At 40.8% G+C, this 17,942-nt stretch overlaps 1 protein-coding gene across 6 annotated transcripts in view; it reads right to left on the reverse strand.

Annotated features, from left to right (window-relative positions):
- The window catches only part of spire1a (spire-type actin nucleation factor 1a), a 35,208-nt gene extending 17,982 nt beyond the window's left edge, over positions 1–17,226 (reverse strand). For 3 of the 6 annotated variants that reach the window (XM_034240855.1, XM_034240850.1, XM_034240851.1), the window contains exons 1-3: positions 16,668–17,226; positions 10,765–10,796; positions 108–374 (exon numbers count right to left, since the gene is read on the reverse strand). In XM_034240855.1, coding sequence (XP_034096746.1) covers positions 108–374; positions 10,765–10,796; positions 16,668–17,001 — 633 coding nt within the window. In that variant the 5' untranslated portion in view covers positions 17,002–17,226. The remainder of the gene's footprint in view (positions 1–107; positions 375–10,764; positions 10,797–16,667) is intronic. The other 3 variants (XM_034240854.1, XM_034240852.1, XM_034240849.1) reach the window with 1 other exon arrangement.
- Between the last annotated feature and the right edge of the window lie 716 nt (positions 17,227–17,942).

Raw genomic sequence — 17,942 nt, forward strand, 5'->3', positions numbered from 1 at the left:
GAACAGCCAAACAAAAAAAATCTAAGTTGAGAAATAAATCCAAATGTAACACTAAAGCAGCATTCTTAACGTAGCCTAAGAGACACAGTGCGCCCCACACAACATACCGTGATGAGGTCTTGGTAGCTGCGAATGCTGGTGACGACGCCGGGCGTGGCAGAGACGGGCTTCTCTTCCTCCTCTTCTTCTTCTTCCTCACACTCCTCCTCTGTAGCTTCGTAGCCCTCGTCAGGACAGGGGTCACTCTCCGCCTCCTCCGTGTTGGTCATCATGTCGATGAGGCGCTCCAGCGGCGGGCTGAGTTCACGCTCCTCGTTTTCCTTAAGTCCATAGTCCAGAGCTTTGTAAATCATGACGCCTAGTGAGTCAATAACCTGTGGGACAATGGACAAATGGGTTGTGTGGATTGTTATTGTGTAGTAGAAAAGGAAATCTATTTTACAGATTGGTCCGAGGGTTCCTTTCAATTGAAAAAGATACGTTAGATACAATACCAGATATTTTACTTCTACCAAGATATGCAAGAAAAACTGAAGAAATACAAACGACAGAAGATGAGTAGCATGGGGACATTTTTAATTAAGCAAGGGTAATAAAATATTTTGTATTCGTTTACTTGCTGTCATGTGTGCCAATACTTGATTCTTTCCAGCTGATACACTACACTTTATTTCTCACAGATCAAATTAATTAACAATTTGCGTAGGCATTTCATTGATACTAAATATCCGTGAGTTATTAAATGCTTTTTAAAATCACCAACCTCCAGAGCTTTCTTCGATCCCTCTACACTCCCGACCCTTTTATATTGCCCCTGCTGCTCTATAATTAAAACACCCACATCAGCACATCCTAAAAACCTAATTACTTTGTTAGATAACCATCACCAAGCTGCATTCACCTGAACAGACAAGAAGACAGTTGCTGTCCTCAAGCCAGATGCAAAATGAGGCCACAGTGTTCCTCCAAACAGCGTGATGATTACTATAATCTGGGAATGATTTCATTTCATCCCTGCTTCCCCTCATTAACAAGCAGTGTATGACCTTTCTGAGTTTTTTGGTTTTTGCAGTTTGTTCCAAAATATCAACAAAGAGACAAAGTTGTTATTCAGTGCAGCATGACAAGTTGGCTCTGCTGACTAGTGTCCTCTCCTGAAAATTCAATCAAACCATTGCTCTCAGTTTAAGTGTTTGGAATTTAGCATGAGGAGAAAAAGTATTTTACACACAGAGAGGAGTGTCTGGAGCCATCGGTTTTTAGTCAATTAGTTCATGTATGAGTCATCTGGGCTAGTGGTAGACCAATCATCTCCTGCACGAGGCAGATTATATATTTGTATAAGTATTTAACTGAGCCAACCCCAATGAAGGCTACTCAACTTGATTTATTTTGGATTTATTCAAGTTCAACAATATCTTTTTTTTTTCTCAAAGTGCAGTTCAATGAATACTTGTGGACAATACCAGGGTTGAATAAATGTTTATTAAAGTTTAGCATTTTCTATCATGTTAAAATCAGTATTACTTCCGATGGCATGGCTTCCCTAGAGCAAGTGATAATGCTCTGCATGAATGAGGTGTGAATGGGTGAATGTATGTAAAGCGCTTTGAGGGGTCGAAAATACCTTATAAAGCGCTATACAAGTATAGTCCGTAATTATTTATAAGATACTAAAAGAAAACGACAACTACTATAATATATTAATCTTATATATGTCTACCATCAGCTGCCCTGATCTCTAGTCATCAGCCATAGAAAAAACCCTCATCAGTCAACTAATCATCAGTCTGGGCCTATGTTGACTAAAAATTGTAAATTCATAATAAAATTAATGAAATACCTTTTTTGGTTTTCAACACTTTGTTTCTAATAATTTTCTTTTGGGATTTCCATCACAACTGACAATCAAAATGTATTCAGCTTTAACTGAATCTTCAAGGCCTTTCAGGACTTTCTCCACAACTGACACTTGTAATCCCAATATTAGTCATGGCATATTCACTATCTGCCTATGTCTGTGATTTTTTTCTTTGCACTCTGCAGTGCACTCTTGAGTCTGTAAGAAAATATTATATACAGTAGCTTGCAACATGTATCCTACATTCCAGTGATCGTCATTGTTTTTGTTGTGTCAATGTGTCCCTGTTGTGGCTACATGGTTTGCACAGGACTTAAATGTGGGTAGAAACTTAGTTAACAACAAAACATTCTTTTTTTATATGCTTTGCTGGTGTAAAATAATGAACCAATTGTTCGTTTAATTGCAGCGTACTGTTGGTTATTACTGTACTCTGTGTTCTTATCCAGAAAGGAATGGAGCGACATTGTTAAAAAAGGGAGGTGTCCAAATATAACAGAGTGTTGTGGGTGAAACCTCTGTTGTCGGGCATGGCTGGCTAGGTTTGGGCAGGATGCCAGAGAACAGTACCTGCCTGCAGTGTAGCTCACAGGAGGGGGGGGGGGTAGACTGACAGAGGCGGAAAAACCATTAAATAACGTACATGTAAGAGTCATGTTTCTAACAAAACACCCAAAAATAATTGCACATAATCAGTAAATTCGTTTTTGAAAATGCATTTAGTCAAGTGCTGAGTCAAGTATACTCTACTTGAGTGTTTTATTGTATGCCACTATATACTCCACTGGTTCTTTTTACTCTTTGTTTACCAGATTTAAAATGCCTGTACTTGAAGTTAAACTAAGCTTATTAATAATTGTCTATAAAATATAAATACCAGTTCAACACTTCTTACATTAACCAATTGATCAAATTATTTCCTGGAAGAATATCCGTTTTTTCTTCTTGCACTGTCATAGTTTATCAACCATCTCTGTGTGCAGCTGATAATCCTGTTCCAGGGCTAAAACAAATATCCTATTCCTTAGCATCTCATTATGTAACCTTATAATCCATCTGTAGGACAACATGCGCTGAAGTGGGCGGAGATAGTAGAAAAGGCCAGAGTGACAGACAGCACAAAGCTCTCATTGATGGGCCAGAGGGACGCAGAGACTTACATTAGACCATGTTTAGCTGTAATACACAACGTATGGCCGCGGGATAGATGCAGGGTGGGGCAGGGGACAGAACTTCAATACATTTAGGCACAGACTGCATTACTTCTATACTATAAAGTAAAATGACATCTCACCCATTAACAAGGATCGATTCATAAGGAGTTAATGTCATGAGCGTCAGAGAGCCAATACACATGAAGCATGTTGTAGCAAGATCTAATCATTCTGGGGATTGGCTGTTACACGCCGTAGAGGCATGCAGGGAAAACATTGCACTACGCCCAGAGCAGGGCTCACATGTGTGGCTGTTGTTGTGTTTAGAGAGGCTTGACTAGTGTGTATGTGTTGCATAGAATAGGATTTGAACCTCCATGTTTTGTGTTGTCATTTATTTTTGTTAAAGTGGACTTGAAATATGTTGGAAAATAAAGTTTAGTTCAGGAACTGGTAACAAACACAAGGACCATGTCTGCATCATAAACCTTTGAACGACACATAGCCATACTGCCTTCAATTAATAGATTTTGTCCTTCAATGTAAATAAGGTGCCAGATCAATTTGATCAGTTGCATTGGACTTGATTTCGAATTCTCTACTGGAAAGACATTGGCAGATTTTTATTTATTTCCAATGTACTGCCCTCGTAAAATGCCTTATAACAACAACCTGCCAAGCGGTTCAACAGCAGGCAGTATAGAATTTCTTAATACGAATAAATCATTAAGCTATGAGGAAATCTGTACAATAATCTTGTTTATTATATAAAAGGTTAAAACACCACAGACAGCTAAGACTTAACTTGGCAAGACTTGAATTTTCATAAATGAAACTCTACTAGGTCACTCATCGTTTATTATCAAAGAATTACATCAAGTTCCTTATGAGTTTGTGTGATGGAATGAGAAAGAGGCATCCTAAGTACTCAATGGCTCAATCACTCAGGTAAGAGGAAGAATTACAGCTAGGTTCTCTTATTACACGTCACAATCTCATTTCTAAGACTTGTGACCCAGAGGAATGAGGCAAGAAGTCAGAGCAGAGAAGGAAGGAGGAAGAAAAGGAAACAAGTATGCGGAAAAAACTGTTGGGAAAGACAGCCAGAAATCTGCTGTGTTTCTGCTGGGTTTCAGGCATAGGCAGAAATGTTTGGCAGCAAACCACTAATTGAAACCAGGCTCCACCCAGGAGAGGTGGAGACGTGCCACGGTGAAACACTCATATGTTCCCATCCTGTGGTCTTGGCCAACCACAGGTAACACAGGATATCACCTACATTTTCAAATGCCTCTTGGGAAATGTAGCAGGATGAGTCATCTGGGTGTCAAAGCTAAATATGTCGTGTGTGTAACAAACCAAAAAATGTTCATCAAGCTCCACAAACAAATAATTAGAATAAGCTCGTGTCTGACTGACATCATTGCCCGGGGCAAGACGTGCTTCATGCTCATGTTTCCCAACAATGAGTTGTGTTATACTGCAGAATGTCGTTCTCACATGAAGACTCAGTCTCAGACATCATCTTGAGAATCAATGATAAATAGGAAGAGAATTTTCCCTTGTGAATAAGTGAACCTTTGTCCCCTGAAGGCACGCTGCATTTAATATCAAATCTTCACTGCTAGACCATTTCCCAATAAGCATAGCCAGTACAACATAGCTTATCAAATATATACAAGTAGGACTGTTTTTTTCAGTTAACCAGTTGAGACAAGCTGTACACTACGCAAACGATGACCACAAACAATAAGAGGGTCACATAATTAAAAACATGTTTGGTCTGCTTTCAGGTCAGACAGCTCAGACAGGCCATCAAGCACATTTGGTCACACATGAGTATAAATGTTGTCCCTGGTGAGGCTTAAACTCGTGCAATTACTGTGTGTGCAGCTTTCTTGACCAGAACTTGCCTAGGACAGCGATTCATTCTGAATGCGAGTGCCCCCGGTTAGATTAAGGTTTAATAAATGAAAAGCTCCGAGAAGCTTATGAGCCCGTATATTTACTTTTGGAGCAAAATGTAAGGTCAGGTTATTAAAAACACGATTACTTGAAGGAATAGGCATAAATAGTAAATACATATCATTGGTTGTATAATTTGGCTCGACAAACAAGAACAACCATGATGAGAAAAGCATCAGTGAGTCAACCAGCACGCAGATGGGCAAAGAAAGAGCCGTTTGTGTAAATGTTAAGGGTGCCCTTTAGCACTTGAACAGGAGAATGGAAAAGACAGGCTAATGTGCTGCAGCAATGTGCAATTACTCCTAGTTTTTCATTCATTCATTGGCAAATCATACTCAGGGGTTATTCTAGAAAAATATAGTATGAGGGCAATACTGTGGCGCTGATCTTGTTTACAAGACATATCAATTCCTTGCGAGAACATGACGAAAACATGCAAGATGGCGCCGCAGACGTAAACAACAACACCACGTTGGAGCTTAGCAAAAACATAAAGCTGTCTATGTTTATTTTATTAGCTTTTCTTTTTAATGACTGATTTTAAAATGCCATTTTCTTAATCTCTTTCATTTTTTGTAAAGCACTTTGAATTGCCTTGTGTTGAAAAGTGCTATATAAATAAACTTGCCTTGCCTTGCCTTGCCTTGCCTTGCCTATGCCGTTTGACGGTTTATTTGACACGATTTTCATATTTGTGGAGTAGTGATACAGTTTCTGACTAACAGAAATATGGTTTTCTGGCATCACTTTACGCATTTTGGTATGAGGGCCGAAAGTAAGAGTGCAGCGCCCCTGTTACCCGTTTTAGACAAATCCCTGATACTGGTTGTCATGTCATTGTGATGTCGGTGAATACACAATAAAAAAAAGCTGAATAACTGATACTCTGAGCGGCATTATCGCAGGTTAAAGACAGCTTAAAATTAAAGACAGAGTTGACGATAGGTCTGGAAGAGTAGTATTGCTAAAGTGTCTTGAAAACTGAAGCCCTTATCTAGACTCCATTGTAAAAGTACCATCCCTATTCATTTAAAAGCAAAAGTCTTTATTCTTGCATACTACAGAAAAAAGCCTGACATAACCTTCTTGCCTTTGAATTTGCAGCTCAAAGCAACACTGTAACCATCAGAGTTCACAAAACCGTCAGCTAAGCAGCCTTCAGCGTTTGCTGCAGTTGTAAAGCCATCACAACACAGACGGTTACATAACTACAGCTAAATCTAGAGGTCTTCCACTGCAGCGGCTGCTCGGCCTCCTCCAGGCTGAAGCATTACTATTCATAGTATGTCAGAACACAAAGCTGCTCATTCATATCATGTTCACTGACATCAGTTCATTATTTTTACGTTATCAGATGGCAGAACTGATTCTCAGATACAGGTAAACATATTCATAACAAAATGTCTTAGCAATACATGGTGCACTGCACACAGCAACTATTGTATAGTAATGCCAAAAATGTCCTCCCAAAACAACACACAGAGCCAAGATTATTTCATTATAGCGACTATTTGTTTGCCGTTACAGCCATCAGTTTGACCTACAATGCTGTCAGAATAAAATCCCCACAGTGAATCTCAAAATCTGATAAATTGCTTTTGGTACAGACGAGGACGGAACATTTCTTTCAACATGAGACCACACATCTTATTCCAAAACCACACAAAGGACTTCCTTTCAAGCATTGGAACATATTTGTGACAAAAGATCTGATAACCTCATAAACTTGACCAACTCTCTGAAGAGGAAGTTCAATGTATTCCTCAGGCCTGTCTAGACCAGAAGAAAATGAGAAATGGATTTTCTGTGAATAGAATACCTTACTCAAATAGCTTAGACGGCTCAATAAATTGCATTCTTGTGGTTTTGTGCTTGCTCAATTATCCCTGTATAGGCAGAATTGTAACGCCTGAGGGCTGTAACATGAGCCGCAGGGGTGCTTTTAAGTGAAACTGTCAATGTCACAGAAATCCATTATTGATTAGGATAAAAAGCAGGAAGTAACAGGTTAATGTCAGGATCAAACCGGGTGCCAATCACTCCAGGGGACTGGACTCAAAAGCCATCAGACTTAAAAAACCTGCACTTGTTTGTTTACAAATATAAAGATATTCACTCTTATTTACAGAGTAATCTTCACAAAAAACAATATATCCATCATCAAAAATTAAAAAGAAGAAAACAAATGACGTCTCTCGCTCACGAAATGTTCAGTCTGAGGTCAGAGCTGACGAGGGTAAAAAACAGTCTTTGTGGAGACAGAGCTCATAGCCTGCCTACACACACACACACACACACACACACACACACACACACACACACACACACACACCACACACAACACACACCACACACACACACACACACACCACACACACACACACACACACACACACACACACACACACACACACACACACACACACACACCACACACACACACACACACACACACACACACACACACACCCACACACACACACAACACACACACACACACACACACACACACACACACACACACACACCACACACACACACCACACACACACACACACACACACACACACACCACACACCACACACACACACCACACACACACACACACACACACACACACACACACACACACACACACACACACACACACACACACACACACACACACACACACACACACACTTCAACCCGCTGCAGCTTGGAAGCCGGTAATGTACACGTTTACCATGCAAAAACATTCACTACTCTGCTGAAGCCGAATATATCTCACCATCTGGAAAGAAGTTAAATGTGTGATGATCCTAATTAAATCTGGAATTTGAAGCAAGGCAAAACAAGTCTGTGTGAACAACACTTTATGGGAATCATATTATTTTGATAATAAACCTTGAGACTGCACATTAAATGCCATGTTCTACCTCACTGACGGCTAAAACTATTAGGATCCATTCCAAAATCCAAGGCATTACCTCTTGCATGATACTGGAAAACTAATTGTCTTCAAGCTGTAATAGAATACGACACCTTGATCTTCAACTGAGAACAAACTGGGTTAAGCTTGCCATTAAGGCTACAACAGAATATGCTAGTTTCCAAAAATAGGTTCTTTGAAGAAGTATTTCCCTCTAGCAACAAAGTTGACAAGAGAGCATCTTAAAGAAACTCTTATTTGTGAAGGAACAAAACGTGTTTGACTTTGAGGATTATCCCCACACAGCTTCTGTGGTGAGGTAGGAGGGGTACATTCAGCACAAGATAGTGATTAGCTCAAAGACATGTGCAGAAGCAGAGAAGGGTTTGAGAGTGACACTGGATGGTTGACAAGTCGGCTGACTCGATACACAAGGGACTGAGACAACACACGCCAAAACATGAGGGACGCAGGACGCTGGCTGAAATGTGAGGGGACTGCTGTGTCATATCAATCAAAAGGTTAAAACTGTGTTTGTGTGGGTTGCTGTGTTCACCAAATCAATTTTCTCTAATAACCTGAACACAATTAGGTCATGGAAAAGCGCCAGGGTGAATTTATAGTTCCCGCTAATGTCCTCTCAGAACATTAAATTACATTGAACCATGAAAACCACTAATCAAATAAGGAAATTGAAACAAAACTATGGTTTACGCAGGGTTGGGTTTGGCGCTGCTATGAGGCAGCTGGGCCAATTGATAACTAAAGCATGCCAACATGACTATCATTAGAATACTTCTGACATGTGTTTGGTCAGTAGCACAAAGTTTACCATGTTCACCATCTTGCTTTAGCATGCTAATATTTGCTAATTAGAAGTGAACACAATGCCATTAGTTTTGGGAATGCCATTCGGTTTGAAGGTTTCGGATCATACCACAAGTTATTTATAATTTTGGTTGAGGAAACAAAGTGGACGGCAATGTCATTACAGATGACATTGTCGTCCATTCAATATGTGTAGAGAATATGATGCAAGAGAGACATTTCACACAAAAATCGAAATATCAGCTTGCTGGTGGCTCTATGGGAAAAGTAAGGGCATTGTAAAAATCAGTAGGATTTATTCTTAGGGGAAGATTAATGTCTGCAATATCTTTCATGGAAATCCACGAAAAAGCTGTTGAGACTTTTGAGTCTGGACGAAAATCTAGGACTGACTGATAAGTCAACATTTCTTTTTTGTGTGCGTATGCGACTAAAAATGTATTTGAAAAAACAAGCAATTGACTCCAGCCCACACATGACTATATTTGCTTAACCCATCAATCCTATCAACTTGTAAAAATGTGTTAAACTGGGGAAACTTGCTACCTCGCGAATTCCAGCACTCTTACCTGGACAACACCCATCTTCATCTGATCTGAACCACACACCTGTGATGTTTTGTGACCGCATACGGCATGGTATGCTGTATACAAAATCTGTCCACAGACATATAAACACTTGGCAAAGTACTCAAAACAGCATATGTGGTAGTTCCCTATACATTAGTTTCTAGGAGTTCATTTTGCCCTGATGACACACACAAACGCAAAACACACCAGCATCGCTGTCGCTGCTGTTATAAACAAGGTGTGTCGTCAGGGTTTTGCCATGTGATCGATTCTGTGGGATTGTCATGCTGATTCACAAATAGCCATTGTGCAACCCCATGATGTGTTTCCAACAAATAACAAGGCAAACACACCCTGTTAATTTGCAGTAACAAGGCATACGCAGAGCTATTGAGGCAGGGAGCCACCCAGTATGAACAAGCAAAAAATAGTGTAGAAGAAGAAGAAGAAGAGGAGGAGAGGGGAAAGGCTGTCAGCTGAGGGAAGTCATTCCATTTCCAACTAAGCCATGCAAAAACACATACTGTGCATGCCTGTGATCACATGAAGTACAAGTTAAACATGAAGGACACCAGCCGGCTCGGAGTGGAGAGAGAACTCTGTAATTAGTCTGAGTACACATAATGAAGAGAGACTTCTCCTCCCAGGATTAAACAGTGTACCTTGGCCAAACAGACACTGGACACACCTCTTCATGTGGTTTGAAGATGAGTGTGTATTAGTTTAGAAAGTAATGCATTTGATGAATGCTTTCTGAAAGTGCTCTTCTGCACCAGAGTGCAGCAAACACAATAAGAATAGAACAAAGTAAAGAGTGCTATTTGCACAGAGCTCACTCCCACTCACTTGTGTGTAGTGCAGCACAGGTCAGGGGCTCAAACACTGGGACTAATGCTTGAAATGTTGTCAAGCTCTACAGTTGGATAGGTGATAAATATATTTAGTTTGCCGGTGAGCAGTGCCATATCTACTTTTTTTATTTTGACTGAACTGATGGGACACAACGAGCTGATTTCTACCGGTTCGTGAAAAGAAAATCTACACATAAGGATTACCAACACTTTTCACCAGCCTTAATAAATGAGTTAAAGTTCATGAAACTGATTTGTACGTTTGCTCAGAGGATGTTTTTCTCAAGGCCACGGTCAACAATATTGCGACACAGTGGCTGCACCAGCCCACTTGTTGTGCTCACTATTAGATTCAGTGATGAGCAAGCTGTGAAAACTGTTTCTGAAATTGTTTTGTCATAAGTGAAGTCAATAATGCATGAGTTATGGAGCGAAAATAAATCTGATGATAAATTAACATTCCAGTTTGGTTTTATATACTGCATACTTTATCTTGAGGGAAATAAAACTACTCAACAACTAAAAGAAAACTGCTCTTCCAGCACTTGTTGTAAAGGAAAACTATCATTTCCAAAAACCAGGAATGAAGAGTGACTAAGGAGAGTGTGACGTGAAACTTACCTCTAATGACGTCGGGGCCGGTTGGTATGTATCTGTAACGAGAGAAAATGGAGAGGGTTATCCACAGCCATAAAGACAGTTATTAAATGTGCCAACACACCCTCTGAATCATTTGTGTACAATTGTGTTCTTTTTCATTATGCAGAGAGGACACATGCTTCACACAGTGTTAGATATCATAACTTATTAAACTTCAAAAAGAGAAGAGAATGAATGCAAGCAGGGCTGAGAAGCACAATTGTGCGGAAGTGCTTCACACAACTTGGTGAATAAATGATGTTTTCTCTGCAGTCACTGCACACCGCCTGAGGCAAAACCTGCCATTGGGTGCTGGTTGTAGATAAGACTGTTCCTTTTCAACCGGGAGAAAGACATTGCCTTCTATTCATTGTAAAACAAATCACAGGAGCCTAAATAGACTGGAAAAACCTGAAGTTTCTCTTTCGCCGATCGCACAATGATAAAACGAAAGCTTAGACAACCTTATCTTCTGTTCCGACACACCTGTACGTCTAGATTTCCATGTAGGAGCTTCCATAGTACACAGATAAGCCCTCTTGTTTTAATAAATAGATACGCTTTGATAAGCAATAGTAGAAATAGCGATGGACTTGCCCGAACAGCTCCTAAGAGACTGATATTTCTATGGTGTGTTTTTTTAGTAAAAAGAAAAGTAATCAGTAGCACATAAAAACTATACTATCAAATGTTTTTCTTTTTTTATTGGTTCCTTTTATTTTCAGTTCAATGTGTAATTTGTTCAATAAAAACATGTTGGAAATCAGTTCATTTCTTTTTTTATTGAACAAGCAATGTGTTTTCAGCAGTCTATAGAAATCAGCAGAAGGGTCGAGTTTAATATCTGTGTTTTTAACACAAGTAATATTGTGATCCTGATATTTAACAACATTAAATTGAATATTTTCCTCATATCATGCAGCTCTACTTGGAAGACAGGGTAACTGCCGGTAAGAGTATCGTCAGGGGTGAAAGTACATATAGATAGAGAGATCTGCAGACTTTGACAACGGACCAGATTGTAAAATTAGGTCATTGCATATAAATAAGACACTTTGGCCACATGTGTCATCTCTAAATGATAATATAGGTGCCAGTTCAGTTTCAATTGCATCAATTGAGGAAGTGTTTGAGTGTTAGCAATCAATAGTACAAATCTAACTGCTTAGGTTACATACTATAATATTTTTATATATACAGAAAATATTTGTTCCACAGTGTAGCTCGGTTCTGCTCAGTTCACTGAATTACAGCTAAATAAACAGTCTTCCACCAACGCTCATTTGGAAAACACTGAGACCTCTGTTTGTAGCAGCCAAGCAGAGAAGGATTGGCCTCGTCTCTCCTGCAGCGAGGAAATCAGAGTGGGCATATTCGGAGCAGTGAGCAGCGTCGCCCAGACTATCCCATTCAGAAAAAATATCAACCGCTGTGCTGCTGAATAAAAAACGGTTAAAGAGAAGTCTCTACTATAATCGAATCAATGAAGAACAAAAGATACAACCGAAGATATGTTTTGTCCTTATTTAACCCGCTTCAAGGACATTATTAACAACTGTATGAATAACATTCTATTTATAATACTGTGTGCACCAAACTTAAGCAACACAAACTTTTATCTGCACTGTAGGTATGAATCATTGAAACTCTTGGGGTAAACAAATGTCTCATCTTCATGCAGCATCAAGGCTTCATTCAGGCCCTTCTCCAGGCTAGAGTGGGAGTCAATATATTCTTCACGGTGCTCCATTTCAATTGATCTGCCTCCAGCAGCATCAGCGTTCATCGTGCATCAATTTAGCCTTAAATAAAAACCTTACTTCGACTCTGTTTAACTGCATTTCTGATACAAATGTGCCAAACATTACAGTGATACACGCTTCCTGCAGTGTTTGGCTGTAGATGACATCTTGGTACAAGCAGTAAGATAGGAGGAGTGACCTGAAAGCCCCAGTCATGGTGGTCTGGGTGCTTGCCAAAAAATGCGTTCTTGTCACTGACTCATGTGCCAGGCAATAGGTAAATTGCATAAGCAATGATTGTCTGCTGGAATCTCTGAAAGTTGCCACAGAGCTACTGAAAGCCTAATAGGTCTCACGTCTCATCACCAGAGTTCATAAGAATCAGGACAAGGCCAAGCTGTCTCAAAATACCTCAGCAACTCCCCACAGGAGCAGCAGAGGACTCCACTTATAATTTCCCAAACTCGTCTGCAGTTATACTTCTAGAGTGTGTGCATCCAACTATCACATTTATTCTATTTTTAGAAGTGTCGAGACTCTCAGCAACAGTGGCAAAATGTGTTTATACTGAGTGTAATTTCCACACACTGCAAACATTACTGGGTGGCTGAATATGCTAAGACCCCATTTACACGTAAACGCATACGAAACGCAAACGAACACGATATCAAAAAAGTCTTCCGTTCACACGAGACCGCTCGAAAGCGCTGGAGACGCTGTAGTACATATGCCGGTGTAGGTACCATATCTAGGGATATGATATTAACTTTAAATTTTATGCATTTCAGTTCTTCAATAACATTACTTAATTAACACTTCACTTTCCTGACACAGTTCCACTAACATACATTCACTGTCGATTGTTATTTTTTAATATTCTTTGCGGAATTTGGCCGTGTAAAATGTCCTCTTGGGTTGCCGTACAGCCAATGCGTGACGTCATTAGTAAGTGTAACGGACCCCGTGCTGATTTGGTAGGCCGTGCAGATATGGTACCTACACCAGGCCTGTAAGTGGCGCCACAAAATACATCAAAAGCAGCGAAGAAGAACCCCGAGCATGGTTGCCCTTCTGTTTATGCCCCGTGGTGGATTTAGCAACATGTAGTTCATGTAATTCGCCATGTCCTTGTTGCTGATGGTTGTGGTAGAGGAGCTGTAGATTTTGCACTAACATCTGTAGCAGCAGAGGTGGGGCTATGGCTTCATCGTTATCAGGAAACGATTGTATAGGGCAAGGGTCGGCAACCCGCGGCCCACGGGCCGCATGCAGCCCTTTAAGCCCTCTGCTCTGGCTCCCTTGAGCTTAGACAAAAATAAGAAGGAAATAAAATAAAAGTATTTGTAGGACTATTTATATTTTGTTGCATGGTTGAAAATGTTTCGTATCTCGTATTTTGAGTTGAAACTGTGACACAAATAAAAAACAAAAAGGTTTTAATTAGGTCAACTAAAATATGAGACACATCCTGCTACGGTCCCGTGCGAGCGCCTTTTCTTGGAGGCGAATAACCTGACCCCTGGCTCGATGAGCGAACTATGGATAAATCAAAGAAAAGTAACGGAGGAACACAGGATTTAATTCTGTGTGGACAGAGTTATCTGCTTTCACAGCAAACGATGCTGGTTTACCGGTATGTTTGATATGTAGAGAGAAGTTGTCAAAGGTGCTATAGCCTTAGTATCGAGGAACAACAAGGGAGAGGAAGACAGCTGACGATCTTCAGTCATAATTCAATGGGGTATGTCATTTATTTCAGAAAACACTTTTTGTTATATTCCATGGAATGCTCTTAACGTCCCGATAGCAATGAATATATACAAAAATTAATCTCTGGAAGCCGTAGTACTGTAAAAAGCACGACCAATCATCTGAGCCGGCCCGGCTAAAATAACTGGATGGCCTACCTGCCTGTCAGCCTTCCATCTGTGCACAAATTTATCTCGTGCCCTCATTGGTCATGTGCGCGTTCGTGTGTGTTGGAGGAGGGACTCTGTAAGAAAGTCTGAAGGAAGAGGCATATTTTTTCCGGTTGTGTAGGCCTACTTTCAAATTCTAGCGCACTCGAGCTGGTTTCTCCATTCTTACCTACCCTACCTTTAACTCTTTTTAGGGTGCAGCTATATGTTTTATTTATTTCAAAGTGGGCCCATTTTAATAATATTTTTTTTTCTTCAAATGTGCAGAGGACTCCCCAAGTGCTGTGTTTAATTTATTTTAAAGTAGGCCTTTGTATTATTTTTAATTCTCCTTATAAGAGTTATTTGTTTCTTATTAGAGGTTAACAGTTTTATATCATGTAATAAATAGCCTAATAAATGCAAAAAAATGTAGTTTTTGTCTGATATAACAATAAAAAACTATGAAATATGTTTTGCGGCTCCAGACAAAAAAATGTTTTGGAAAAAGGAGCAAAATGGCTCTTTTGGTCAAAAAGGTTGCAGACCCCTGGTATAGGGGGTACACACTGAGCCGTTTGGCCCCCCAGAGCGTTCCGTTTGCAGATCTATCCACCTTGGGACCCTTTATCGTTTGCGGGGTCTGTTTCCGCGCTTCCGTTACGGCCTCGTGTGAACGAACGGGCTATACAAAGACAAAAGTAGCGGATACAACCGTTTGCGTTCTTGTGTAAACAGCAGCTAAGAGGAGGGAGAGCAGGTTTGAGAGGTTAGCCAAAGACAGGGATTGTAAGGGGGGGGTTTCCACAGGGGAGGGGGAAATAAGAAGAAAGGTGGCTAATAAGTTCCCAGGAGAGATGGGGTATAACCTCGGTGCCTCAGCTTTATTGACAGCCACACCTCCTCCCACACCCGGCTATCTCTCACATATTAATGGAATGCAGTTAAAGGGCTTTGACGCGCTGTGTACATCTGGAGTGGTGAACTAAGATATTCCTGCTGGAGGCCACTTTAATAAGTTACCAGGTGGTCTTTGATCATTTAATTTTTTTTTTAATGAAAACAAAAATAATGTGGTGAGAATGATAATTCCCTCAGATATCATGAATCATATAACAATTACCCAAGAGGTCGGACAGGTATAGCCTGCTGCCAGGTACAATAGGGCTACAACTGAGTTGTATAGATAATAATAGAAGATAGTCTTCATAGAGCTTTTTTGGTTAACAAATGGTACAAAACTAAAAAGTTCTCATCCTACCATCATAAAAACCCACAAGCTATGGTTGGTCATTGCACTTTTTTGCCATAATGTTTAGTATGTTTTTTGTTGGTGATATTGATTTTGTTGTTGGCTGTATAGAGTATGTTTTCTGTTTATGCTGCACCAGATGTGCCCTCCTGGGATATTAAGGCTACATTGAAATTAATTGAAATGCAAGCATTGTAGAGCTGGCAGCTGAAATGATGGCAATGTTGCTTGAAAGGTTTCTGTCAATGGACTTATAGTTTTAAATGTTTATAATTTAAAGCCGGAGCTCAAAACTCATTGATCACAATTAAATGGAGCCCATATGCATGGTTACCCCCATACAACAAATCTCCCTCAGGTGATTGCAGGCCACAAAAAGCACCTGCTCGCCTCCCCCCTTATCTGTGATTGTAGCCATCCGTCCGCAATAACATATTATGGGGCTGTTGGCAGTAATATGAGTTATTTGTGTTTGGATTTTTGCCAGCTGTTTCACTGTAGCCTAAATGCTGGCTATACTGCTTGGCTCTGGACTGAGCCCAAGGTGCTTTGCAGTTTGAATCCATCACATGGCTCATTGTTTACTGTAGCTAACCGACCGCTGCTGGAGCAACAAACCCAACCAAGCAGCCATCCCGAGCCAGCACTGCAACACACCCGAGTAAACATGCATTTAAATGAAAATATTGGATTATGTTCCGAGAACAAACACTGTCCGTCAATTATTGACAAAACAGCTCCCTTTGTCTTCATGGTCCCCAGCAGCTATGCGGTGATATGTGATGTATTTTTAATAACCGCATCGTGCTGTCCGTAAACATTTCACCACATGGCTGGAAGCGGACAGCCACAACAATATGGCCTCTTTATAAGGATGCTCTGATCCTCTGGCCTGCTAGGGGTGTGAAGAAAAAAGGCTTCATTGATAGCAGCCGGTTGAGATGGCAATAGCTCAAACCAGACAAGAGTAACACCTGCTCTCGGTTCGTTTACCTGTGCTGGCTTCAAAGCGCAGTTTCACAGTCCCGTCTCTGGCGATCCTCACATCCCCGGGTCCCTCGATCTTCCTCGGATAGGAGACGGGTGAAGCCCCGGTAGACTTGGAGCTTTTCCTCCGATGTTTCTGCGCTAAAGTCCGACCACACTGATAAAACACTGCCCATGCCTGCTCCTCGTTTATCGGCTGGCTGTACAGCTTCAGGATCTCTTCCAGGGAGACCTCTGCCTCTCCGTCGCCGCATTCCATGTTCACGTCCCCGGCTGCGATGTCCCGGAGAGCGGTCGGCGAAGGCAACATCCCGTCGTCGGTCCCCGGTCGCTTAGCCATCCTCACCTCATTATAACCGCAAACGTTTGAGGGGAAAAATCCGAAAGGGAAATATGAATTAATATTAGTGAGTCGCTGAGCTACGCAGTGAGACGTTAGTCAGCTGTTTTACGCTCCCGTGTGAACGAAGAGCACCAACGGACGGTTCACCACAGCGAGCCGACAGCACGTTCCGCGTGGTCTCAGTGCCTGCCGGCTAACTGCGCAGGACTCGTGGCGGGCGGAAATCGATATTTTTTTAGGCTAACACAATTTCCGGTATCAGGTGTGTTCATTTTAATAGAGGCGAAGTCCCTCCCCTTCCGGGGACCTCCATGGGACCTTATTTCGGAAAAAGTATGTATTGAAGTCAATGGAGAGAGAAAACGTATCTTTTGATCCCGTTTTAATTGTGCCACGAATTACACATGATGTTTGTCAATTTAAAAAAATTAATTCCATGTCAAAAAAGTCACAGTTTGTCGTAAAACTGTTGAAATATAAGACTATGAAAAATACGCAACTAAAGACTACAAACTTTTTTGACTTGCAAAATTATCTTTTAAATTGACAAACATCATATGTGTAATTCTATGGTGGTCCCCTCTCTGCTGGGTAGCATGTGACTATAATTTAATAAATAAGTCTTATTTAAAGGTGGGGTAGGTCATTTTGGAGAAACCAGCTCGAGTGTGCTTGAATTTGAAAATACACAACCGGAAAAAAATATGCCACTTCCTTACAGAGCCCCTCTTCCAACACACACGAACGCGCACATGACCAACGAGGGCACGAGATAAATTTGTGCACAGAGGAAGACTGACAGGCAGGTTGGCCATCCAGTTATTTTAGCCGGTCCGGCTAAAATGATTGGTCGTGCTTTTTACAGTACTACAGCTTCCACATATGAATTTTTTAATGGATTTTTTGTCAAAGCACTTAAGATATTCATTGCTATCGGG

The sequence above is a fragment of the Gymnodraco acuticeps genome, unplaced genomic scaffold, assembly GCF_902827175.1.
Source record: "Gymnodraco acuticeps unplaced genomic scaffold, fGymAcu1.1, whole genome shotgun sequence".
NCBI classification, from domain to species: Eukaryota; Metazoa; Chordata; class Actinopteri; order Perciformes; family Bathydraconidae; genus Gymnodraco; species Gymnodraco acuticeps.